The following is a 27,879-nucleotide window of genomic DNA, read 5'->3' on the forward strand; positions in this document are numbered from 1 at the left end:
ACCCTTTTGGCTTCTTGGAGACGCAGCTCCCTTGCCACGCTTTTTCCTGCTTCAACCTGCAGCCTTGTAGCATCTCTGCATCCCGTTCTCTCAAGCCTAGTTCTCAACAACCTCTCCTCAGCTATTCCCCATCTTGCCTGCTCTCCTTCTCAAACTTGCCTTTGCCTTCCTGGCTTTCCGTGCTCTTGTTGTTAATCTAAGTTCCACCTTTTATACTTAATTTGGTTCCCAATTGGATTCAGATATCTGTGATCGTAGCCAAGTGCCTGACTTCACCTGGCCTCATTAGAGGGACATTCAAAGAAAGAGAAAAGTTATTTTTAGTGTAGGTGTTCTGTTGTGATGTTATTAGGACAGGAGAAACATTGAGTCCCCTGGGGAAACCAGTGTTCTGTGGTGGGAGCAGGATGGGAGGGAGCCATGGCATAGTGGTGGGAGCAGTGTGGGGAGAACCCAGGCACCTTGGTGGGAGCAGGGTAGGGAGAACCCAGGGACCTTGGTGGGAGCAGGGTAGGGAGAACCCAGGGACCTTGTTGGGAGCAGGGTGGGGAGAGCCCAGGGTCTGTGGTGGGGTGGGGAGAGCCCAGGGACTGGTCTAGAAGTGGGATGAAGGTGCCCAGAGACTGTGATGGGATCAGGTGGGGGAGCCAAGGCAGTATACTGAGAGTAGGGTGCAGTGGCGGCGCGCGATAGTTCATAGCCATTTGGAATTACTGTCCCTTTGGCATTTTGTGAGGGGAGCAGCCTGCCCACATTCTGCTCAGGGGGGCCTAGGCCAAAAAAGTTTGAAGACCACTGCCTAACACAAGGTACTAATGGCAGCATGCATCCTGGGAGAAGCGTTATGGCTAAAGCCCTGTGCCTCTGCTTGGGGTAACGTGTGGCTAGGCAGCCTGTAAATGGCCCATTCTTTCTGAATACAATGTTAGTATATGTCTGGAACTGCTGTCCCTCCATTTCTGGTTGTGCATGTGGTTGGTGTGCAGGTGTTATGCTATGCTGTGCAGCGTAAGGTAAGTCGAAATGGATGGTCATAGTCCTGTTCCAGGAAAGGCCCTCTGTTTTATGTGTCTAGCGTTTGTGTGAGGATATGTTCAGTTACCTGCAAACCAGTTTACATGGTTAATCTGGGCCATGGCTAGTTCAGGAAATTGACGCGGATGGTATTGGATCATGTTCTGCTCACCTCTTATCTGTAATGTTGCATACACATCATGGACGTTTTCATGTAGGAAAACAATGTTTCCGCTGGTTGCACACTTTGCCTCGTAACCACCAGTATATTGCAGCCCATTTCCTGTGCTCACACATTTTCATATAAATGTTTTAATTGTTTAATTGTTTTTAGACTACACCGACCCTTCTTTAGTGGTCAGGTTGGAAATGCCAATAACTGTTGACTGTTGTGTACACCACCTGCCACAGGTTTCCCATTGGCTACATAGGGCCAGTCTCTTTAATGCAGAGGCAGTGACAAGGATCATTAGTGTTAGAGAAATGAAAACTTCTTTAGTGAGCCTGAAGCGTGTCCACTTTGTGAGGTCCCGTAGTCTAGGGCCACCTGCAACATGTTGTAGTCCTTCTGTTGGACTACACCATTCCTAGAGCTGGAGATCCGTGGACATCACCTGCCGGCTGGCATTGAAGCTGCCAGGCAAGGGACAGAATGACCTGCCTGTCATCCTGCATGAGCACCAGCAGTACAGTGATGGACATCCAGACCTACAGTCACCCAGACTGTGTGGGCCCCATCGATTTTTCATCCAAGCCAACCGTTGGGATGCAGAGGTGCTAGTTTCATACAAACTCTCTTCTGCCGACTATGGTCCATGGATACTCCTGTTCTTACGATTAGTCGCCTTTCTTCCATGTTCGCCAAATTGAATCCGTCACTGAGATTTGCTTGTTGGAAGCCTATTGCTTTCATCCCAGACTGTGCACATGTACCTGCTTGTATTATCATTGTATCTATTGCCAGAAATGTTGCATGCAGTAGTCCCCTTGGGACAGAGTGTGCTTAAACCTGCTATCAGAGTATTGTAGTTCCTGAGGAAATACCACATTTCACTCAATCTCTGGTCCCCACATTGTGTTTCAACTTTATTGTACATCCAGGATCATAGAGTGCATTATATACAGATTAGTTTGAAGCATTTCACCATTTGTCTCAATGTTCAGTAGCGAGTATACAATTAAGTGAAAATGGACACTGACCTGTGTACCAGCATGTCTGTATATGGCATAGAGGAAGACCTCCCAAACACCACTTGAGGCCCCGAAGTGAATACAGAGCCTCGAGTAGTCCCTGGGAAACCCTCTGGGGATATAAACCCAATGCAAGGACTCCAACGTAGAGATGTTTGAGTTGGATGAAAAGCAGGAAACTAAGGGAATCCGGACATCCCACGACGAGCGAATAACAACAAAGCACACAAAAGGTGAATAGCAATGTACGGATGTACTGAAGAGCCGGAAGGCAGGAATGATTTGGAGCAGCAGAGCGAGGGGAAAAAGGAGTCTTGACGTCCCACACAGAATGGTTGATAGCAATGCGCTCAGAATGGGAAATGCAAGGAGAGAGGGGACAGTAGCGAGCCAGGAGGCAGGAAGATTCAGAGTCGAGAGTGAGGAAAAAGGCATACAGGAACCAGGAAGCGAGGAAAGGGTAGAAGAGAACAACTTCAAGGAAATTAAGAGAACTGCAAAGAGAGCGAGGGGTTCAAGGTTGAAGCGACACGCCATGCTTAGCGGAACCATCCGCTATATACTGGAATTTCTGTGATTTGGATGTTCTCAGAGCAGGCGAGCAGCCATTTTGAGAAACACTAGACCGTTGTATGTTATTAAAACAATGGTAGCAATGTAGCGCCATCTTGAATGAGGACATCAAGTTTCCTATTCGCATTCTCTTCCACTTATGCCATAGGGATCAATCAGGGGAACGATTCATGACAACCATGGTAGTTCACTGTGTTTTACTGCAGCCCTTCTGTAAGGAGCCATTACAAAAGGTTGTTCCCAATCGGAATTATTTTAAAAACTATAGCACATTCAACACTCATATAAATGTATCTTATTTAGGCAATCCTTGTGTTCTTTTCCACAACTTAGAAATAACTGCATAGATCAATGATATCTAAAACAATATTAAAGCGTATTCACTATTAAAGCATATTTATCCGGAAACATGTTTTTCAATCATACTCCTAACATTGTTTACTATATACTCAAGGACATATACTGGGAAAGCAAAAAATGACAACGAAACAAAATAAAAATCATGAAAGTAAAAAAACAAAATAAGCATAGAAATGCAAAGATGCGGTTAATGAATTCCGCAAATAATCTGAGGAAGCCTAATTATTTGCTCAGTCAATTTACAAAAAAGCACACTAGTTGATGAACTAAAGCTTTTACTTTATTTTAGTCAATTTATTACACGCAGCCGTGAACCCTGAGGCGTGAGGGCGCGGAGACATGACCAAACAGGACATAAAACATAAAGGAAGGTGGTGATAAATCAGAGAGGGGAGAAGATCAATGCAAGGATGTGAGAGTGCACGATCAGCCAGATGAATGGAAAAGTGTTCGATTAATAGAAGAGGTGGGTCTTGAGAATTTTCTTAAAAGAGCTGACCGAGGGTTGCGGACGAAGCATAGGGGGAAGTATATTCCGGAGTTTAGGGGCTGCCATGTAAAAAGCCCCCTTCTGCACCTTCTTAAGTTTTCAGCGTGGTAGAGATAGCAGGTTCTGGTTGCTAGATCTGAGGACTCTGGGATTATATTTGTCTAAGATTTGATCAAGCAGATATTTCGGCATTATGGGCTTCAATCGGCAGCCAGTGTAAGGAGCGTCGGGCGTCTGAGACATGGTCACGTCATGCCAGGCCCATGTCGACACGAACCGTTCCATTCTGAACAACTTGAAGTCTGTTAAAATCATTTTTTCCTAATCCGGCCAGGAGACTGCCGCAGTAATTAATCTTTGCCCCAACTATAGCTCTCACTATGGTCTCGGCATTTGCCTGTGAGATAAAAGGTCTCAGGTGGGACAAGAGTTTTACATAGTAAGTAGAGGCGGAGATGACACTACTGACATGAGCTTTCATGTTGAGGGATTGGTCGAGAATGACGCCTAGAATTTTTAATTTAGGTTGGGGAGGAATATCAACTAGGCCTAGCCTGAATGATTTAAACTTGGGATCCAATTTAGCAAGGTAGTTTGTATTGTCCACGATCATGAGCTCGGTTTTACTTTTGTTTAGCGCGAGGTTGTTGGCCATCATCCAATTTTCAATGAGGGAAAAGATTCTGTTAAGCTCTTGTTCGCCCTGAGAGTGGACACCCGATAGTTTTACCAAAACCTGGGTGTCATCAGCGTAGTTAGAGAATGAAATACCTTCATCCTCGAGTATCTTAAAGAAGGAAGCAGTGTAGATGTTATAGAGGCAGGGGGAGGTACTGGTGCCCTGCGGGGCCCCAAAGAGAACCGGAATTGGATCCGCCTCGGACTGCCCATGCAGACTCTAGTTTGTCTATTGGCCAGGAAGGAGTTAATCCATGAGGCGGCGGAAAGGGAGAAATTGGCCACCTCAGTCATTCTATCTACCAAAATGGGGTGATCAATCAAATCAAATGCCGCGGATAGATCCAAGGATACGAGAAGAGTTGCCAAGCCTCTATCCATATTAGCAAGTAAACGTGACTTGAGATCCAAACGGGAGGTATACGGCGGCGGGGGACAGCACCTGCGCTGCCCACAAGGCATGGCCCCGAGCCCAAAACAGGCCTGAACCAGCCGTGGACCTGGGCCTGCACGTGTGCACCCCAGTGGGAGGCCGGCTGGCAAAGTTCATCAGCGTGTGGAGGAACATCACCACCGACAGATGGGTGCTGGAAGTTCTCGAATGGGGGCACGCCTTGGAGTTTCAACACAGGTGTCCTCATATCCCTCCTGTGGCTCGACAGGAACAACACCTGGCACAGCTGCTGCAGGAGGTCCACTCCATGTTGAGAAAAGGGGCGATAGAGCCCGTCCCCCAATGCCTCTTAAGCTCTGGAGTGTACTCAAGAAACTTTCTGGTTCGAAAGAAGACAGGAGGGTGGTGCCGATCCTGGACCTGCAGCGTCTCAACAAGTGCTTAAAGTCCCAGAAGTTCAGTTTGGTCACGTTGCAGCATGTGCTCAGCCAGTTGGATGTAGGCGTCATTGGATCTGGAGGATGCTTATTTCCACATCCCCATTCACAGGAAGCACCGCAAATTCCCGCGGTTTGTGGTCCAGGGGTATCACTATCAGTTCAAGGCGCTCCCCTTTGGTCAAAAATTGGCACCAAGGATGTTTACTAAAATGCTTGGCCCCAGTGGCAGCACATCTTCGTCTCGAAGGCATCCACATTTACCCTTACCTAGATGACTGGCTCGTGAGATCCCGCTCCCGCGCGCTGTCCAGCAGGCACACATCAAGGACAGTGCATCGGCTGACGAAGCTGGGATTTTTCATAAACTATCCGAAGTCCTGCTTGGAGCCATCGCAGAACGCTCTGTTTCTGGGTGCTCGACTCAACACAGTGACTTGTCTGGTGTCCCCCTCGGAGGAGAGGGTGATGGCCATCCTGGGGAAGGTGCAGCGGCTATCGTCGGCTCAGACGGTCATGGTGCAAGCTGTCAAGTCACTTCTCGCCATGATGTTCTACTGCATCAACTTCGTCCGCCATTGAAGACTACAGATGAGGCCTCTCCAGGAGTTCTGGATGCAAGCTGGCTGCAGGTCTCGGGAACCTGGACGGACAATATTGCCCGCAATGATGAGTTCCAACGGGCTATACAGTGGTGGGACGAGCGCTCACATCTCATGCAATGAGCACTGTTCCAAATTCCTCCTTACCAGGAGACGGTCACCACAAATGCCTCTCTAGAAGTTTGGGGAGCCCACACCGAGCAGCTAAACGCCAGAGGCCTCTGGCTTCCAGAGGAGAAAGCCCTCTCATCATCATCCTGGAACTTCGGGGCATCTTGTGTGCCCTCAAAAGGATCTCCACAGACAACACCCCCACCATGTTCTACATTCGTAATCAGGGCAGGCCCACTATATGGCTCTTTCCAAAGAAGCCAGAACATGTGGTGCTGGGCCATTCAACAGGACATGTTCCTCGTCCCTATCCACCTGGCTGGTATCAAGAACACCATTGCAGACTCACTCAGCAGGGAGCTGCGCTCTTGGCACGAGATGGGAACTTCATCAGGACCGGGTGGACCCTCTATTCCTCAAATGGGGCCAACCCAGATCGATCTCTTTGCGACAGCGGCAAACTCCAAGTATCAGAGGTTCACCAGCAGGTTCCCGCTGCCGAGAAGCATGGAGAATGCATTTGCTTTCCCGTGCTTATACGCGTTCCCGTCCTTCCCGCTCCTGCTACGAGTGCTCAACACACACAGACAATGTCATTGCATGATGATTCTCATCGCCCCGGCTTGCCCGCAGTAAATCTAGTAACCGTACCTACTCTGGCTGTCGACGGCTCCCTCCATCAAACTGCCTCTTCTGCCCGACCTCCTCACCAGAGAACAAGGGGCGATTCTACACCACGACCCAGCATCACTGAACCTCAGGGCCTGGCTCCTGCAACCCTAGAATTTGGACATCATGCTTTACCTGCAGAGTGTAAGGACATCCTGGCAAGGGCCAGAGCCTCCTCAACGTTAAAGTGCTACGAACATAGGTGGAGATGCTTCTCCTTGTGGTGCCGGACACAGACGATTGCTCCTCTGCATGCCAAAGCCCAGCAGCTTCTGCCATATCTGCTTTCCTTAGCCAAGGCTGGGCTGGCTCACGCCTCAATCAGGATACACCTGGCCACCATAGCCCGTTATACCAGGACACCGGGTAGGCCCTCCCTGTTTGTTTGGTTTGTTTATTTATTTCTATAGCGCACCTTAACCCGTAGGTATCTGGGCGCTTTCGACAGTTGCCAGTGTTACATGTATACAGAGGACATGTAGTACAGAATTGCAGAAGTATAACAATCATAGAATACAGAATTACAGAAATATACAGTAATAAAGACACTAAGTTACAAAAGATGTACAGTGCTAGGTTCGAGGTTGGAGGTTCAGAGATAGGGAGGTATAGAGAGAGTATTATTAATGTTAATACTTCTCCGTTAGCCATTTAATGGAATTACTTCTGAATTTTTAGTGTGATTTTGTGGTTTTCAAGGAAAGATGGAGCGAGTTCCAGAGCTGAGCAGCCATGACTGGGAAACTAATCCCCCCTGATTTTTGTAATTTATATCTGTGGACTATCAAGCCGAAGGTGTTGGATGACCTGGTGACTCGAGTGGATGATTTGTGGTTGAACTTTTCTGTTAAGTATAGAGGGGCTGCATGGTTCAGTGCTTTATATGTGAGGGACATAGGGCCTCATTACACGGAAGGCGGTGAGCCATGGCGCTATTAGCGCCATGGCTCATGCCGGTAAAATACCGGCACCGCCTTGGCGGAAAGGGGATTTACCGCCCCATTCCAAGGTTGGTGGGGCGGTAAATCCCCCTTCCGCCATTGCCCTTCCCCATTCCCATTTCTGCCCCATAGGGCTCTATGGGAATGGGGAAGGCGCTAATTACGGCACCGCAATTTTGCGGTGCCGTAATTAGCTCCGAGGTCCCTTAGCGGGTTGGTTTTTAACGCCTGCAAAAAGCAGGCGTTAAAGCACCAACCCGCTAAGGGACCTCGTAGTACGGCGGTAAGGGTTAACGGTCACCGTTGCCATTAACGGTGACCGTTAACCCTTACCGCCGTCCGTGTAATGAGGCTAATAGTTTTGAGTTGGATCTTGTCCTTGAACGACAGCCATTTATATTGTCTACTTGTTTCAGATATGTGAGCTCTCCTTGATATGCTCAGAGCTGATCTGAGAGCATTGTTTTGCCAGTTGGCAGTTTATTGAGAACATATTTACTAGCTCCAAAGTAAAGCCTGTTGCAATAATTCAGCTTGGACAGTATTAATGCTATGATATGATATTTTATTTGTATCGCACTCGTACACAACGTGTCAATGCTGTGGCGAGGGTGATGCAACTCTCCTTAGAGAGCAAAGGTTTGCGTGCCCTGATCAGTTTCCCCGTATAGGCAGTAGCCGAGGCCGTAGCGTTCACTTGTTTATGTAGATTCAATGTAGCGTTGAGATAAAAACCTAGAGTTTTTACCTCTTTGGCCACTACGATCTTGTTTCATTCGATATTGAAGGAGGTGTAGTCTGAGTTCAGTTTTATCAGGTTAGCTGTGGATCCCACAATCAGCAGTTCAGTTTTATCATCATTCGGGCAGAGGCCATGTGTGGACATCCATGCCTCAATGATGATACACATTTTATCCACCAGTACTGCATCATCCTCATAAATACCCGTTAGAGGAAGGAGGATGTGGGTGTCATCTGCATAATTAATGTAGGTGACACCCAGACGGTCCAGATTATCAAACAAAGGCTTTGTGAAGACGTACATTGTAGGTGATACACAAGAGCCTTGGGGGACTCCACATGTGACTGGAAGAGGGTCAGCTACTGCGGAGGGAGAGTCATAGTCCTGTTATTTAGAAAAGATTGTATCCAGGTAATGGCGTTCTGGGAGAAGGGGGTTGCTTAAGCGAGGTGATTGCATAATACTTTATGGTCAACAAGATCGAACGCCGTCAATAGGTCCAGGAATAGTAGTATGGCCATTTTCCCATTGTCCTTAAATTCATCTATCAGTTCTTTTAAGTCAATGAGCGCCGTTTCGGTCCCATGTTGAGGTCTAAATCCGGATTGGCGGGTCCCTAGGAGGTGCTTAATATCTCTAGATATTCTTGGATCTGTAGATAAGCTACCCAAATCCAGTAACTTCAATACGAATGGGACTGTTGTAATTGGCCTATAGTTTGTAGGGATAGTCGGTTCCAAAGATTGTTTTTAAAGAAGGGGTAGAACCCACGATTCCTTTAGGTTACTCTGTACTATACCCGAGGTAAATGAAGTGTTGATTAGTTTGGATATGAAGGGAGCTAGGTCTCTAGTAGCATCTTTAATTATATGCGCCGGGCAGCTATCGCCTTGGCACCTAGACGGATTAAGGGAGGCAATGATTTTTTGTACCTCCAGGGCAGAGACTTTAGAGAATTTAAAGTCTTGGGATGGTTTAGTGTTAAGTTTTATGTTGTGGTGGAGGTTGCCTGCGTTTTGAAGGTTTAGCCGTTTTTCAGCAATTTTAGTTTGCAGTGTGGCTATTTTGCTGGTGAGAGCATTCTGAATGTTTGTGCACCAGAGGTGGTCCTTTACGCATGGATCCACAGGGGTAATAGGCGTCTCCATCTCTTTGAGGATCAGAAATAACTCTTTAGTACTAGAGCTGGCTCGATTGATTCTATTGTTGTATGACTCACATTTAGTACAAAGTATTTCTTCTCTGAATTTTACAGATATGTTCATTAGATTTGTGTGCTTCTCAGCGGAACGGAGGAGCTTACATATAGCTTTCAATTTTCTTTTTTCAACACGTAGAGTTTTTAATTCAGGAGTGAGCCAGGAGTTCAAATGCGCTTTTGGTTTACCTTTATGCAATTTAAGGGGGGGGGGCGATGATATCCAAAGCTTTAGTAACAGAGGAATTGTATATCTCTACTAGCTTGTTAGGGTCTGTGATACCCTCTGATGAATTCAACGGAGGGAGCACAAGTGGCAGGACGGCCTCCACTGTGATGTTACGTTTGTTCCTTGTCTGGCATGGAGGTGCTATCAGATTTAGTTTTGTTTTTTTAATGTTTACTGTTTTAATAATGAAAATTGCAAGATGGCATTCCACTCTGTAACATACACATCCTCTATAGACATACATCTCAACTCCCCTTTCAACATTAAGGATACACTACACTGAATCCCTTCATGTTGACAATACAGCTGTACTCCATTCAAAGAGACACTGCGTCCTGCACCTTCCAGGATCACTTCACAACAGTGTGCTAACAGCGCACGATGTCTCAGAATTGCTAATCTAACATAAACACCAGTTCTCACACTGTGTTCTCTCGACAATGTAAAAACATAAGTCTGCATTTCAAAACACCTCTCTGTGTCACGATTCACTGTGCTCACTCCCAGTTGGTCAACTAAACATATTGAAAAGCTGTCAGGCAAAACAATATTCTCCCTTCCACAAGTAGGCCAAATGCTGTCATGGCACTTCACATCAAAGATCTTCACTACCTCATCCCTCCCCATAAACTCAGAATGCAATTCGAAATGCTCTTCACTGTCTCTATGCAAATGTTCACTCAAAGATATGTTAATGTTAAAGGACATTTGTACCGCGCACTTTCACCACCGTAGTGGTCCCCTGGCGCTCGGGCTGAAAAAGGAAGGGAGTTTGAGTTAGTGGGAGGAATCAGGAAAAGTGCAAGAGAGCAGTGATGTGCTGTTGGCGGCCTCAGCCCGGTGGGTCCTTTGGCTGGGCCTGGGGTGTTTGCGGCCGGTAGTCGTCGTGTACTGTTGAGCAAGGCTATGTGTGTTTTTGTTTGTTGTTGCCATGTGGTGAAGTTTGTGCGGTTTATTGTGCTGCAGGTTTTGGTTGTGTTTGATTTGGAGTTTGAGTGGTGTATGCAGAAAAGGGAAATTGTTAGTAGGGTTGGTTAGTTTGCGTCTCTATCCTGAATTGGAGCGCTCGGCTTCCGTAGTCTCCCCTGTTGCGGCTCTGTCCTGATCTGGGTCTGACAGGCATGCAGGTTCCATACTCCTCTAGCCCCCACCACTAATATGCTCTCTGATAGTTCCCCTTATCCTCCATTTAAACTCTAGTGGGCTTGCCAATGACAACCTCTCAGGTAGTGGGGGAGATTGCCAGTGTCTCGGTAATTCCACACCAATGTGGTACCTGGCGGTAATTAAATTAAGGGTGGGCAAAGGTGTTGGTGGGGTTGTCTGTGTTAGTTGACTCAGTCTCTGTGCGTGCCGCCTGTGTTCCTGTCTATCCGATGTCACCCGTCCAGCTACCGTGGGCTTTGCTTTCCTCGGTCAGCGGTGTCTGTGTCTTTTCGGTTTAGTTGTTCTTTTTACCAGTTTAGTTTTCCAAGTTTAGTCTGTGGTGTTGTAGAGCCAGGTTTTTAGTGATTTCCTGAATTTTAGGTGATCTTCAGTGTTTCTTATTTCCTTTGGGATGCTGTTCCAGGTTTTTGCGGCTAAGTGGTAGAAGGAGGTGCCTCCAAGTTTTTTCTTGAGGTATGGTTTGAGTTGCATGCGGATTTCGTTGCTCGATCGGAGGGGTCTCGTTGGTTTGTAGACTGTTATTTTCTTTTGTAGGAATTCTGCTTCTTGTCCGCTGATTGCCCTGTGCGTTATGCACATTGTTTTGAAGGTGATGCGATGTTTGATTGGGAGCCAGTGTAGGGTTTTTAGGGCTGGAGTGATGCAATCTCTTCTGGATGGTTTGAGGAGTAGTCTTGCTGCTGCATTTTGGATCCGTTGTAGTTTCTTCAGGAGGTATTCAGGTATTCCGAGGTAGAGACTGTTTGCATAGTCTACTTTAGACATGATTAGGGCGGCGATAGTGAGTGTTTTGTGCGCGAAGGAGAGGAAAGGTAGAATTCTTCTTGCCGTTCGGAGGACGAAAAAGCATTTTTTCACTGTTGCGTTTATTTGTGGCTCCAGGGTTAGGTTGTTGTCCATTAGGACTCCCAGATTTTTTACTACCTTCGATGGTGTTGGTGCGTTTCCCATTTCCATAGGCCACGGGATGGTGGTTTCGTTCTCTTGGTCTTTGGATACGATCATGATTTCTGTCTTTCCTGGGTTGATTTTCAGGTTGTTGGCATCCATCCAGTCGAAGACTTCTTTTAGACAGTCGGTAAGGGTTGAATGGTCGGCATCGGTGTCTTTGATTTTGTAGATGATCTGAGTGTCATCTGCGTAGTTGTAACATGTGATGTTGTATTTTTTGAAGATTCTGATGACCGGAGTCTGGTAGATGTTGAAATATAGTGGAGATAGTGATGATCCTTGTGGTACTCCACAATCGTTAACTCGTGGAGTGGATTTGAAAGGTTTGATCCAAACGGTTTCTGTCCTGTCTGCTAGGAATGATTTGGTCCAGCGTAGTGCTGTGTCTGTTATGCCTATGTTTTCTAGTCTTTTGGCCAGGGTGTCGTGGTTAACTGTGTCGAAGGCTGCGGAGAGGTCGAGCAGAATAAGGGCTGAAGTAGTGTCAGAGTCTGCGTTAGTTTTGAGGTCGTCCCAGATGGATAGTAGTGCTGTTTCCGTTCCTCACACTGGTCTGAAACCGATTTGAGCTTGGTCCAGCAGGTGGTGTTTTTCTACGTGATCTTGGGTTAGATTATATACGTAAGTTTCTAGGAGTTTCGCTGGGTAGGGGATGTTAGAGATCGGCCTGTAGTTGGAAAGGTCATCTGCGTCACCACTTGTGTTTTTTAAGAGTGGCTTGATGTATGCTGATTTGAAGATCTTCGGTACAGTCCCTGTTGATAGTGATAGATTAAGAAGGTTTCTGTAGTGTCCAGCTGGCAATCCTTGCACAAGGATTGATTTGTAGATGTCTGGGGGACATGGGTCCATGGGTGATCCCGCTTTCTTGCTTCGTTTAACCAGCATTGCGAATGCCTCTGCTGAGATTTCAGGAAAGCTTCGGAGTTTGTATTGCGGTTCCGAGTTGGGTTTGTTGGGTTGTATGTTGTGGTCGGTTGGTCGCTTTTGTATGGTTTGCCGGATGTCCTTGATTTTTTTTTTTTTTAAGTGATCTGCCAGGTCGTTGCATAGTTTTTCTGAGGGGGTTGGGGTGTTATCACAGCCTGGTGGGTTTCTCATTTCCCCAATGATGCTAAACATTTCTTTTTGTGTGTTGGTGGCATTGTTGATTCTGTCATCATAATGTCTTTTCTTTGCCTTTTGAATTTCATTCTTGTATGCACGGATTTGTTTCTGGTACAGTGTTTGTTTTTTTCCCTGGGTTGTATTCTTTCCTCCATTCCAATTCCATCTTTCTGTTTTCCTTTTTCATGTCGTTTAATAGTGGGGTGAACCATTTTGCCATTGCTCTTCTTTTTGATTGGGTGAACGTTTTTTCCGGGGCGATCTTGTCTATCGTATCTGCGATCCATTTGTGCAGTATCTCTGCTTTGCCGTCTAGGTCAGCTAGCTCCAGTTCTGTAGTTGAGGGTTTCGTTAATTCCAGTTGTTCGAATAGGTTGCTTTTTTTTACGTGTTTCCAGTTTCTTTTGGTTGTGGTTGTGAGTTTCGGGTGTTGGATGTAGGATCGGGTAGGCAGAGTGATCACGAATGGGATGATGAGATGGTCGCTCCATAGTATTTGAATTGGAGGTGCTGTGGTGATGAGTGTTTCTTTGGCGAAAATTGCATCTACGGTGTGACCTGCCGAGTGCGTAGCTCCTTTGACTAGTTGTCGTAGTTTCATGGTGCTGAGTTGCTCAATTAGTGAGTTTTGGGAGTTGGCGTGGCTGTCTTCAAACCAGATGTTGAAGTCTCCCAGGATGATTAGGTGTTCGTGGTTGATGGCTAAGTTGGTGATGGCTTCTATGAAGTTATCGACGAATGTTGCATCATATGTTGGTGGTTTGTATATCAGGATGAATGTGATGTTGGTTTTTGGGCTAGCTATTAGGTGTACTACCATGGTTTCGCAGTTGAGGATGTTGAGCGGTTTGTCAGTTTTTATTTTCAGATGTTCTTTGAATGCTATAGCGATGCCTCCTCCTTTTTTGTTTTTTCTGTTTATTTGTAGGCATTTAAAGTCTGTCGGAAGGCAACTTTGGAGTGTAATTTTGTAGTTGTCGTCCAGCCATGTTTCTGTAATGAACAGGATGTCAATGCCGTTGTCGTCGAGTAGGTCGAAGATCTCTGTTGAGTGTTTTGACATGGATCTTGCGTCTATTAGGTTGCAGTGGAGTTTGGAGGTGTTGTTAGGTTTGGGTTTTGTCGGGGTCGTCTTCCGCCCGGTGTTGAGGTTTCCTTCTTGGTCGGCCACTTGTAGGGCTGGGGGTTTTGGGGTATCTGCGTCTTCGAAGAGTTCTTCTAGGTTTTGTCTTGGGTTTTTTGTCTTGGGTTTTTTGATACATCTTCAGGACTGAAACTCTTCACAATGCAATTCTCTCAAGGGACCCCTTCTAGGCATTTCTTGCTAGGTGTGCATGTCTCTAATACATGCACTCCCCATTTTCTCTATAATCTCTCCATTCTGTTCAATGGAACATGTCTGTGTCACACTACCCCGTCGTGACATATCTTTCCTTTCACTCGAATTTCCCCTAGGTAACTGCTTCTCCTCAAGGGACATATTTACTATTTGCACTGCTGTCTCGTGCATTTCCCCAGATGCTGTTGTCATTGCTGCTGTTTTCATTTGGACTCTGTCCTCCCTCCCCTTTGCTGATTCTCCTGCTGGGACACTATCCCAGTTGTGAAGCATATTTCTTATTGCTTTCAAGCCAGCAAGATATGGATTCATTTCTGAAGCTTCATTAACTACTATTAACCCTCCAGGTTTCTCCAATAACAAATCCACACAACTCGTGTGATTTTCCAAAACAACTTCAGGCATCTTCAAGAACAAAAACAATTCTCTATCCTGGCAAATAATTGTGCAAATATTTTCAAAACTGCCAGTCAAAATAAAGCTCTGGACAATTCAAATTAATCCAGATTTTCAACAAAGTCAGACAACATGGTCCTGTGGACGCAGCTTGCGCTCTCTAATTCAAAGAATTCCAAGTCAAGACAAAACACAAAACTTTCCCAAGAGCGAAAAAATACACAGCTGCACACGAAGTTCAGACCTTCACCCGCAGCCAATTTGACAAGTGGATCAGAAGTCAGCTGCAAAAAGCTGCACTAAACATCAACAATACCTTCTGTTTCATTCAACGATCAGCTTCGTAAAGGCCCCACGTTGGGCTCCATTTGTCGAACAAAAATGCAACACTGGTGTTGTGGGGGCGGTGCACACTGTGTTACTGCCAAAGTGCTATGCTAGGGACACACAACAAACCAAACACTAAGAAATGGACACGGAATGGCCTAAAATGAGATAACAATAACATGAGACAAAGAAAACCACAAAGAGCACAAAGCAGGGGGGAGGGATGCATTCCATTCATCCCTCAATGCAACAGAGAACAAAGCATGAGGGAGGGTCACATTCCATTCATCTCGCAATGCAACAGAGAACAAAGCACGGGAGAGGGACACATTCCATTCATCCCTCAATGCAACAGAGAACAAAGCACGAGAGAGGGACACATTCCATTCATCCCGCAATGCAACAGAGAACAAAGCACGAGGGAGGGTCACATTCCATTCATCCCGCAATGCAACAGAGAACAAAGCACGAGAGAGGGACACATTCCATTCATCCCTCAATGCAACAGAGCACAAAGCAGGGGGGAGGGATGCATTCCATTCATCCCTCAATGCAACAGAGCACAAAGCACGAGAGGGACACATTCCATTCATCCCTCAATGCATGAGAGAACAAAGCACGGGGGAGGGACACATTCCATTCATCCCTTAATTCATCAGATAACAAAGCACGAGGGAGGGTCACATTCCATTCATCCCGCAATGCAACAGAGAACAAAGCACGAGGGAGGGTCACATTCCATTCATCCCGCAATGCACCAGAGAACAAAGCACGAGGGAGGGTCACATCCCATTCATCCCGCAATGCAACAGAGAACAAAGCACGCGGGAGGGACACATTCCATTCATCCCCCAATGCAACCGAGCACAAAGCACGAGAGAGGAACACATTCCATTCATCCCTTAATGCAACAGAGCACAAAACATGAGGGAGGGACACATTCCATTCATCCCTCAATGCAACAGGGCACAAAGCACGCGGGAGGGATGCATTCCATTCATCCCTCAATGCAATAGAGCACAAAGCACGTGGGAGGGACGCATTCCATTCATCCCGCAATGCAACAGAGCACCAAGCATAGGGCAGGGACATATTGCACTGATCCCTCAATGCAAAAGAGCACAAAGCACGAGAGAGGGACACATTCCATTCATCCCTCAATGCAACAGAGAACAAAGCACGAGGGAGGGTCACATTCCATTCATCCCGCAATGCAACAGAGAACAAAGCATGGGGAAGGGACACATTCCATTCATCCCCCAATGCAACCGAGCACAAAGCACGAGAGAGGAACACATTCCATGCAACCCTTAATGCAACCGAGCACAAAGCACAAGAGAGGGACGCATTCCATTCATCCCTTAATACAACAGAGCACAAAGCATAAGGCAGGGACACATTCCACTGATCCCTCAATGCAACAGAGCACAAAGCACGAGAGAGGGACACATTCCATTCATCCCGCAATGCAACAGAGCACAAAGCACGAGAGAGGGACACATTCCATTCATCACTCAATGCAACAGAGCACAAAGCACGAGAGAGGGACGTATTCCATTCATCCCTCAATGCAACAGAGCACAAAGCAGGGGGGAGGGATAAATTCCATTCATCCCTCAATGCAACAGAGCACAAAGCACGAGAGAGGGACACATTCCATTCATCCCTCAATGCAACAGAGAACAAAGCACGAGGGAGGGTCACATTCCATTCATCCCGCAATGCAACAGAGAACAAAGCACGGGGAAGGGACACATTCCATTCATCCCCCAATGCAACCAAGCACAAAGCACGAGAGAGGCACACATTCCATTCATCCCTTAATGCAACAGCACAAAACACGAGGGAGGGAAACATTCCATTCATCCCTCAATGCAACAGAGCACAAAGCACGTGGGAGGGACGCATTCCATTCATCCCTCAATGCAACAGAGCACAAAGCACGAGAAAGGAACACATTCCATTCATCCCTCAATGCAACAGAGCACAAAGCAGGGGGGAGGGATGCATTCCATTCATCCCTCAATGCAACAGAGCACAAAGCACGAGAGAGGGACACATTCCATTCATCCCTCAATGCAACAGAGCACAAAGCAGGGGGGAGGGATGCATTCCATTCATCCCTCAATGCAACAGAGCACAAAGTACGAGAGAGGGACACATTCCATTCATCCCTCAATGCAACAGAGAACAAAGCATGAGGGAGGGTCTCATTCCATTCATCTGGCAATGCAACAGAGAACAAAGCATGAGGGAGGGTCGCATTCCATTCATCCCGCAATGCAACAGAGAACAAAGCACGGGGGAGGGTCACATTCCATTCATCCCACAATGCAACAGAGAACAAAGCACGCGGGAGGGGCACATTCCATTCATCCCTCAATGCAACAGAGCACAACGCATAAGGCAGGGACACATACCACTGATCCCTCAATGCAACAGAGCACAAAGCACTGGGGAGGGATGCATTCCATTCATCCCTCAATGCAACAGAGCACAAAGCACGAGAGAGGGACACATTCCATTCATCCCTCAATGCAACAGAGAACAAAGCACGAGGGAGGGTCACATTCCGTTCATCCCGCAATGTAACAGAGAACAAAGCATGGGGGAGGGACACGTTCCATTCAGCCCCCAATGCAACTGAGCACAAAACACGAGAGAGGAACACATTCCATTCATCCCTTAATGCAACAGAGCACAAAACATGAGGGAGGGACACATTCCATTCATCCCTCAATGCAACAGGGCACAAAGCACGCGGGAGGGATGCATTCCATTCATCCCTCAATGCAACAGAGCACAAAGCACGCGGGAGGGACGCATTCCATTCATCCCGCAATGCAACAGAGCACAAAGCATAAGGCAGGCACACATTCCACTGATCCCTCAATGCAACAGAGCACAAAGCACGAGAGAGGGACACATTCCATTCATCTCTCAATGCAACAGAGAACAAAGCACCAGGGAGGGTCACATTCCATCCATCCCGCAATGCAACAGAGAACAAAGCACAGGGGAGGGACACATTGCATTCATCCCCCAATGCCATCGAGCACAAAGCACAAGAGAGGGACGCATTCCATTCATCCCTTAATACAACAGAGCACAAAGCATAAGGCAGGGACACATTCCATTCATCCCTCAATGCAACAAAGAACAAAGCACGGGGGAGGGACACATTCCATTCATCCCTTAATGCAACAGAGCACAAAACATGAGGGAGGGACACATTCCATTCATCCCTCAATGCAACAGGGCACAAAGCACGCGGGAGGGATGCATTCCATTCATCCCTCAATGCAACAGAGCACAAAGCACGCGGGAGGGACGCATTCCATTCATCCCGCAATGCAACAGAGCACAAAGCATAAGGCAGGCACACATTCCACTGATCCCTCAATGCAACAGAGCACAAAGCACGAGAGAGGGACACATTGCAATAATCCTGCAATGCAACAGAGCACAACGCACGAGAGAGGGACACATTCCATTCATCCCTCAATCCAACAGAGAACAAAGCACCAGGGAGGGTCACATTCCATCCATCCCGCAATGCAACCGAGCACAAAGCACAAGAGAGGGACGCATTCCATTCATCCCTTAATGCAACAGAGCACAAAGCATAAGGCAGGGACACATTCCATTCATCCCTCAATGCAACAAAGAACAAAGCACGGGGGAGGGACACATTCCATTCATCCCTCAATGCAACAGAGAACAAAGCATGAGGGAGGGTCACATTCCATTCATCCCGCAATCCAACAGAGAACAAAGCACAGGGGAGGGTCACATTCCATTCATCCCGCAATGCAACAGAGAACAAAGCACAGGGGAGGGTCACATTCCGTTCATCCCGCAATGCAACAGAGCACAAAGCACAAGGGAAGGACACATTTCATTCAACACATATTGTAACGCAGCACAAGTCAGGGGGGAATAGCATATCGACCTAAAAACCTTTGACCTAAAGCATTTGATTGAATTTCTTTGACCTTTTTTCAGTCAAATTTGATTAAATATGTATATGGGGGTGGGTAAGGGTATAGATTAGGTTAAGGGGAAGTGGGCGAGTTGCGGGGGTCTCCCCCTGTATTTTAGACTGATAAAAAGGTCAAATAAATTTGATGTGATTCGGTCAAATGTTTTAGGTCAAATAGACCCAAACCAAAATATCAACCTACAGAGGTTTAAACAAATTAAAATATGACACCCTCTCTCAACACTCCTTGAAATGCGTGCTGGGCACAGGTATGTCCCTCATTCGAACCCACTTTTCTTCCTTTATGGTCATGTTTCGGAGAAAAGGATATGGCAAGTTCCTTTAGTGGTGTCTTAGAGCAAGTGTGAGTGGGGAGGCTGCCTAGGGGAGAGTAGAGAGGAAATCGTTTTTTTTTGCGGAATTAAAGATGGTTTTAGAATTTTGAAAGAACATTTCAGTACATATGTTTGTACTTTTATTGTATTTGTATATTTGTTCTATACCTGGTCCATTGAAGACATAAAATAAAACCTGAACCTTTGTTTCTTTCCACAGAGAATGGGCATATTAACAAAACTAAGCCACAGAAGAAGAAACATAGACGAAGGTGTAGCCAGAGGTGGAAGAAGAAGAAGAAGAATGCTGTGACAGAAGTTAGACGAGGCCGGTCCGCTACGCTCGAAAAAAGACTGAACCTTTCACAAGACAGCCAGGTGCCTTGCATTTGTACAGAATGTGGGAAAAACTTTAAGGATCCGTCCAAATTCCAAAAGCATCAGAGTTGTCACATGAAACTCCATAAAGGCACTTACTGTAGAACAAGCTTTATCAAATGCTCCCAGAACAAAAAACACATGAGGATCCACCGTAATAAAGAACCACTCAACTGCAGCATCTGTGGAAAGTCCTTCAGTAATAGGCCAAATCTATTCAGACATGAGAGATCCCACAACGCAGAGAAACACTATAACTGCACTGAGTGTGATAAAGGTTTCTCTCAAAAGTCCCATTTGTGCAGGCATCTGAGAATCCACACTGGGGAGAAACCCTATCGGTGCACGGAGTGCAATAAATGCTTCATTCACTTTCCAGCTCTAACCCGGCATCATATTATTCACACTGGGGAGAAGCCCCACACGTGCACAGAGTGTGGTAAGCGCTTTGGACTCCCATCCCACCTGAAGCAACATCAGATGACCCATACTGGTGTGAAACCCTACAGCTGTACAGAGTGCGATCGAAGCTTCACTCAGAAGTCTGATCTGAGCAGACATGAGAGGACTCATACAGGGGAGAAGCCCTACGAGTGCAAGGATTGTGGTAAGAGCTTTAGTCGGGCATATTATATTGTAATACATCAGCGGTACCACACACAGGAGAGGCCATACCAGTGTCAAGAGTGCAAAAAACGCTTCATACATGGCCTGGATCTGAGTGAGCACAGGAAGGTACATACTGGGGAGAAACCCTATGGTTGTAAGGAGTGTAGCCTGCATTTCAGTCGCTCCTCATCACTGAAGCAACATCAGAGAACTCACACGGGAGAGAAGCGATATCCATGTACCGAATGTGAGGAAAGCTTCACTCGGCGGCGGTATCTGAGACAACATCAGAGGCTCCATACCAACAAATAAAGACTATGAAGAAGCTTTATATCTGTGTGAAGTGTAGTAAGCAGCTGAGGCATAACTCACACCTAAGGAAACTCCAGGAGACCCACGTGACAGAGAAACAGTACTGGAGAATGTAGCATTAGGTGAGCTTCCTTCAGCACTTGGATGTGTGTTAGAATCGAAAGACCCAGATTTAGGAGAAACCCGACAGGTTCACAGAATGTGGTAAGGATTTAAGAGGCATCATTCAATGCCTGTCACCAGGGAAAGACAAGCCCATTGCACAGAGAGTGAGAAAAGGTGCACTCTGTGTTCCTTTTGTATAAACCAGCCAGGATCCTTCCTAAATCAAGTGATCCTACACAGATCCCATGCATCCAATAGTTTGGAAACTCTCTCTGGGCTACAGGAGCTCAATCGCCTCAGTCGCCGCTTGCAGGCAGATGTAAACGTAAGGATTGTGTGAACTGCTTCACCCCCAACACCCTAGATGGTGCTTTCAAGGCAGTGCTACAGTCTGTAACCAATAGAATAATGAAGGGAAGGGTAGGGAAGTGCTGCACTATATCCTGAATGGATGGAACACCTAAGCTATTTTATAATGTCCCTGCTCAGTTGTGTTATTGTAGAAAGCATTTCACACGCGTATAAGTTGTATGGTTATTCAAGTCCCTTCTGGACTGCATGTATTTATCTAGAGTGCAAGGTTTTACCCCAAAATACTTCTAATCTTATCTTCTAATCTAAACTACCAGCTTCACCTCCTCAGAGGTATTCTTTCTTTCCTCTCCTCCCCCCAGAAGCTCACTGTCACCAGAGCTCTGGTTCTCTCTAGGCTGGACTACTGCAACAGCCTCTTTCTATATCTGCCTGCTTCTACTCTCTGCCCTCTGCAACTCATCCAGAAAAAGACAGCAAGACTTGTCTTTGGCCTCGCATCTCTCCAGGACCGAAATCTCTGCACTGGCTCCCAGTGGGTGCGAGGATTAAGTTCAAAACCCTCTGCATTGTCCACAAGGCCGTCTGTGGCCTGGGGCCTCAATACCTTCAACTCTCTTCCTAAATATCTTCCTTCTCGAGCTCTTCACTCATCCGCCTCCAACTCGCTCTGGGTCAGTCGCTTCTCCAAGTGTTGGTGGTAGATCTCTTTCCTCGACTGGGACCTCCCTCTGGAACAGCCTCCCTGCCTCTCTTGAGGAGAACCATCTCCTGTTCCGGAAGCACCTCAAAACCTTCCTCTTTGCTTCTGCTTTCTCTCCCCTGCTGAACTCTTGGCCGAAACTGAAACTACACTGGTCACCTGGCTACCCTCTGATCTTGGGCCCAGGTCCCCTCCCCCAACAGTTGCACACCTGCACTGCCTCCCTGACAACCCCCACACTTGGGGACTGTTTCAGTATCCCTACAGTCCCCTACCAGCACTTAACAGCTGATGTCTGCACTTACCCTTGCACTTGTCACCTGCTGGCTGCACTTTTTTTTACTTATTGCTTTTATTTATTCTATTTATTTTACTGTCGATCCCATGTACCGCACTGCCCCCTCCCCATCCCCCTCGCACTTCTCCCCTTCCCCCTCCCCCTGCACTTACGTGATCTCAATGTCACCTGGCCTAGTAAGATCGTTGTCTCTGTCTTCCCTCTGTTCCCCCTCCCTTGCCTCATCGCGCCTTTAAACACTTGTGTATAGGCGCATTATAAATGCTGTATCATATTATATCATAATCCCCAGAAATGCAGTGATGTCCAAAGGAAGTAGTCGAAGGTACTGATCAACTCCAAGGGCCTCATTACGACCCAGGCGGTAAGTTACCGCCTGGGCCGTGACTTTACCACCATGGCGTAAACTACGTTTACGCCATGGTGGTTGGCGGACTTACCGCCCCATTCCGACCTTGGCGGGGCGGTAAGTCCCCAATCCCCATTTACCCTTCCCCATTCCCATTTTTGCCCCATAGGGCATAATGGGAGTGGGGAAGGCGTTAATTACGCCACCGTAAATTACTGTGGCCTAATTAACTCCATGGTCCCTTAGCGCCATGGATTTTAACACCTGCTAAAAGCAGGTGTTAAATTCGCCATGGCACTAAGGGACCTCGTACTCAGGCGGTAAGGGGTCGGCGCAGCTAACGCTGGCGTAAACCCCTTACCGCCAGGGTCGTAATGAGGCCCCAAGTGTTTCTTTTCTAGCACATGCCCAGAAAACACACATATTTATAAGCCACTGTTTGAATCCCATGTTCAGTGTCTACGACTGACTTGAGTGTCCATGAAAGAGGAGCACGAGCTGGTTCCACTTGATGATTTAGCTGAGACTCCTCGCGTTGAGTGTAAACCTTTTCCCCAGTGGAAAGTGGGTTCGGCACTTTATATAGATTTCGGGACGTTAGGGAGAAAACATGCATTTTTAATTGTGTACAGATGAGTAACATGAAGTAATGATTGTGTGCTTCTCAGTAAACCATAAAACAACAATACTTCCCCAATGGAGGCTTTACTTCCACAAATTCCTCTAAACAATAGCCTCCAGGATCCAGAAAGTGCTCAGAGCCACCCAGGGTGTTGAAGGACCTCCAGCCTGGCTCCATCATGGCATCATTGGCACTGCCGGTGGTGGAAGAGCGTGCCAGGTGCAAAGAGGAAGGCACACGTTTGGAGGTTTTATTATTTAAGGCCCTGAACAAATCAACATTACAAACAATAAGTAGCCCATGTAACATAAACAAAATCAACCAAGAAAACATATCCTTTACAATAACAAATATAAACAAATCACCCTGTGTTCAGTGTTTGTTTTCCGCATGCGGGGGGCGTGTTCTAGGGATTTTCTACATTTTTCAAAATCTGTCTTTGTCAATGTTTATCAGTCTTTACCAGTGTTTATCCTTTGTTTCCGCAGACAAATCACAGATTTCGGTGTTTTCCACTAGAGACAAAAATGTACCTTTTATTGAGTCTTATAAATATGTCTAATTGGACGGTGCAGTTTCATTGGATCTAATAGTAACTATCTTTGTATTTATCTTGTTAAGAATTAAAGGACATTGTTGTATTTATGGAGCATTTATGACGAGTTTTTCGCAATAAAGCAGATTGAATATTTATTTCAGGATCTTAACGCTGCTCCGCATTTATCAATACTTGAATATCAAAGCATATGGTTGCATATTAATAATACAGCCTGTCTTTTCCCTGTTACACTGTTCAGATCTTTTCACCTGAGATCGTTTCTTTCCGCCAGTTTAAGTGTTAGACTTTTGTTCCACATGTCTGGGTGAGTTTCAGGTCAGGTTTCTGAGTGAGCGTTCCTCTCATTGGCCATGTGCTAAACTTAACGGATCTCTCCCTATTCTCCGATAAGACGCCAGGTCAGAGACTCCCAACCTTACAGACTAAGCTATGTGAGAGTGCAGGGTTCATCACATGCGTGGCGGTTCAGCCCTGTGTAACACGTGCTTTCCTGCGACAGTCCTTTGTTGACCTATAGCCCATTTTGTTGTGGGTTTATTCATAGAACCATTTGTTGGCCAAGAAGTTAAAAAGGAAAAGACATTTGGGAATCTCAAGAATAAGCAGTTCTTGAAGCGTGACAGCTTTTGTGCACTTTGCGCGTTGGAGAAGAGTATCCATGCATTCTTTAACGGCATCGGGTTGCCTCCATCGGATCCAGGTGCTGAACTGCTTTTTATTTATTCTTACTATTTATTTATTTATATACCGGAGGGACAATGCTCTTTTAATAAAAAAAAGAGCGTGCAATACATAAGAAATCAGATTTATTGGGAAGCGGTGCGCTTCTTAGAATGGGGTGAGTTTGAGTGGCATTCTGGCCAGGTTGTGAAGGGGAGTAAGTGGAAAAGTCACTGGGGACAATAATTATAAGTATACAAGGGTGGACTTACATAGATTAAGGACAATGAACATTAGACATTTTTAAGTGCAGATAGCCGGTACGGCCAGTTATGTTAGGGATGTGACCAAGGTGGATGAAGTGCTAGAGTGGAGGCAGAGAAAGTGAGGGACCGAGGCAGGTTAGAGGCAGGCAAAGATGTTAACTAGAAGGCACATGTGACATAGGTTTATAGGGCACCTCAGAGACAAGGAGGTAGGCTTCTAGTTTGGTTTTGAACAAATCTGTGTGGATTGTTTCTCGGATGTCCGGGGGAAGAGAATTCCATGTAAGTGGAGCAAGAAGAGAGAAGGAGAAGAAGCGAGAGGAAGCATAGGGAGGGCGAGGAGCCACAAGGGCGGTAGAGTAGGCAGAGCAGAGATTACGAGAAGGCTTATAGCGTTCGATAGAGGTAGATAGATACAGTGGTGCCTTACCGTGGAGTAGATTTGTGAACCAGGTCCTATCTTGCATCATCAGCCCTCCAGCCTGGTGACAGTACGAGGAAGTAGGTGTGAAGTGAGGTAGTTCAAAGAGAGTCCTGGTCCTGAAGTTAATGATCTTCTCAAGACATCAGAAAACATAGGTGGGGAGACCAAAGAGGATGCTGGCCCAGTAGTCCAGTTTAGATAAGACAAGAGTGGTTAAGAGAGGCTTGGCTGTGTTAAAAGGAAGGAGGTGCCTGATTTACCTAATATTTAGGAGGGCGAGGCAAGCCGCCAGAGATGAAAGTAGAGAAGGTGTGAGTAGGGTCATGGATGACGCTGAGATTTCTAGCTGAAGAAGAGTAGGGGAGAGTGTCAGGTGGGAACTGGATAGGCAGATGAAGAGATGATATAGGGCTTTTGGCAGGGAAGAACAGCAGCTCTGTTTTGGTAGAGTTTAACATCAGAGAGTGCCAAGCCATCCAATATTTAATGGCAGAGAGACTGTCGGAAATTTCATAGAGAGATCAGAGAGTTCAGGAAAAGTGAAGAAGATTTGGGTATTGTCCAAGAAGAATTGGTACAAGAACGCAAAGGAGGAAATTAGTGCCCCTAGTGCTACCAGAAGTCATTGTGCCCCATTACGAGTTTGTCAGTAACTCAGTGGCAATTCTGCTGCATTGTTACCACCACACTGTTACCGCCACTTGGTCCTGCAGATTTACATCAGGATTGCAACTGGTGGTAGGCGGTGTTAATCCAATCACTGTTACCGCCACTCAGTCCTGCAGATTTACAGAAGGATTGCAAGTGGTGGTAGGGCGGTGGTAATCTGATTACTGTTACCGCCACTCGGTCCCGCAGATTTGCAGCAGGATTGTAATTGGTGTTAGGGCGGTGTTCATTTGATCATTGTTACCGCCACTCGGTCCCGCAGATTTACAGCAGGATTGCAATTGGTGTTAGGGCGGTGTTAATCTGATTACTGTTACCGCCACTCGGTCCCGCAGATTTACAGCAGGATTGCAAGTGGTGGTAGGGTGGTATTAATCCGATTACTGTTACTGCCACTCGGTCCCGCAGATTAACAGCAGGATTGCAAGTGTTGGTAGGGCGGTGTTAATCCGATTACTGTTACTGCCACTCGGTCCCGCAGATTTACAGCAGGATTATAAGTGGTGGTAGGGCGGTGTTAGTCTGATCACTGTCACCGCCACTTGGTCCCGCTGATTTACAGCAGGATTGCAAGTGGCGGTAGGGCGATGTTAGTCCGATCACTGTCACCGCCACTTGGTCCCGCAGATTTACAGCAGGATTACAAATGATGTTAGGGAGGTGTTAATCGGATCACTGTTACCACCAGCAGGATTACAAGTGGTGGTAGAGCGGTGTTAGTCCCTACTTTTGGAGTTCATGAGTCTCAATGCGAATTTCAGTGCAATTACCACCAGTGGTAATTCCGCTGGCAGTAATTCCGCCAATTGTGTAGATTTTTGGCAGTAATGTGGCGGGTTCACATTTAGCTTCCACTTTACCACGAGACTTGTAGTATGGCACCGCGATAATGCAGTGGTAACAGAATTACTGCAGTTTTCACTGCACCCCTGTGCTGGAAGGCACCCCATTACCTTAGTATGCTGTGAAGAAGTCATGTTTTGGGTTGTTTTTGGTCCATGTTATTGACTTTACTCCTTTGACGTCTGTGTCGTTTTCTGTCCGGCTTGTTATCATGAAATAAAACATGCATGTTTCTACAGGTTTTGATGCATATTGTGATGTACCGTATTAGCTGAATATGCATGATATTGTTTTTCATGTATGTTACAGTTTTTGTTGTAACTTGTAGGCCTAAAGTGTTGCACTGTAATGTTTTTCCCCTATTTTTGGAATAAAAAAAAGTAATTAAAAGAACAAGCTGTTTGCTCTGTCATGGCCACAAACACTTCAGAAGTTTATATCATTTGTGAAACTCTTCTAACCTTACTCGACAGGTTTGTTGTTGGCAAGATATTTCTCCTGTCCAAATGATTGACTTTTAGGTCGATCACCTGCTGCCATCAGATTGGAGCCCTTCCCATCCCACTACTATTGATCAGTGTTAGCCACTGGCATCTTCCATGCTGATAGTGTTACCCGCTGACATCTTCCATGCTGATAGTGTTCCCCACTGGCATCTTCCATGCTGATAGTGTTACCCACTGGCATCTTCCACGCTGAAAGCGTTCACCACTGGCATCTTCCATGCTGATAGTGTTCACCGCTGGCATCTTCAATGCGGACAGTGGTACCCACTGGCATCTTCCATGCTGAAAGTGTTACGCACTGGCATCTCCCATGCTGATAGTGTTCCCCACTGGCATCTCCCATGCTGAGGGCCTGATTCTCATCTTGGCGCAGTGAGCGTGCTAAATAGCACGACTCACTGCACCATTTCTTGACGCCCAGGCACCACTTCTATTCTCATGTGGGCCTGGGCGTCTTCGCAAAGCACGACAGTGCTTTCGCTGTAATCCGCCTGTTTCTAATGGAAACAGGCGGATTCCAGAATCTTGGCAGCATTTTCGTTAAATAACGAGGGAATCATTATTTAACGAAAATGCTGCAGAGAACACAGTTCATATACACCAAAGTGAGCAGCTTCAACATTGCAGGATGTTGAAGCTGCTTACTGTGGTGTATAGAAAAGTGTTCATATACACCCGTGTGGTGTATATGAACACTTTCATTTAAAGCGAGCAGCTTCAACGTTGCATCCTGCAACATTGAAGCTGCTCGCTTTGGTGTAAATGAAAGTGTTCATACACACTTGTGCGGTGTATATGAACACTTTCATTTACACCAAAGCGAGCAGCTTCAACGTTGCAGGATGCAACGTTGAAGCTGCTCGCTTTGGTGTACATGAAAGTGTTCATACACACTTGTGCGGTGTATATGAACACTTTCATTTACACCAAAGCGAGCAGCTTCAACGTTGCAGGATGCAACGTTGAAGCTGCTCGCTTTGGTGTACATGAAAGTGTCCATATACAACACGGGTGTATGGACACTTCCATTT

At 46.5% G+C, this 27,879-nt stretch overlaps 1 protein-coding gene across 2 annotated transcripts in view; it reads left to right on the plus strand.

Annotated features, from left to right (window-relative positions):
• Positions 1–26,738, plus strand: part of LOC138563910 (zinc finger protein 34-like) — a 38,991-nt gene extending 12,253 nt beyond the window's left edge. For both annotated transcript variants that reach the window (XM_069642872.1, XM_069642873.1), the window contains exon 2: positions 19,454–26,738. In XM_069642872.1, the coding sequence (XP_069498973.1) occupies positions 19,454–20,532 (1,079 nt within the window). In that variant the 3' untranslated portion in view covers positions 20,533–26,738. The remainder of the gene's footprint in view (positions 1–19,453) is intronic.
• The last annotated feature ends 1,141 nt before the right edge of the window (positions 26,739–27,879 follow it).

The sequence above is a fragment of the Ambystoma mexicanum genome, chromosome 1p (genome assembly GCF_040938575.1).
Source record: "Ambystoma mexicanum isolate Mex_15411 chromosome 1p, UKY_AmexF1_1, whole genome shotgun sequence".
Classification (NCBI taxonomy): domain Eukaryota; kingdom Metazoa; phylum Chordata; class Amphibia; order Caudata; family Ambystomatidae; genus Ambystoma; species Ambystoma mexicanum.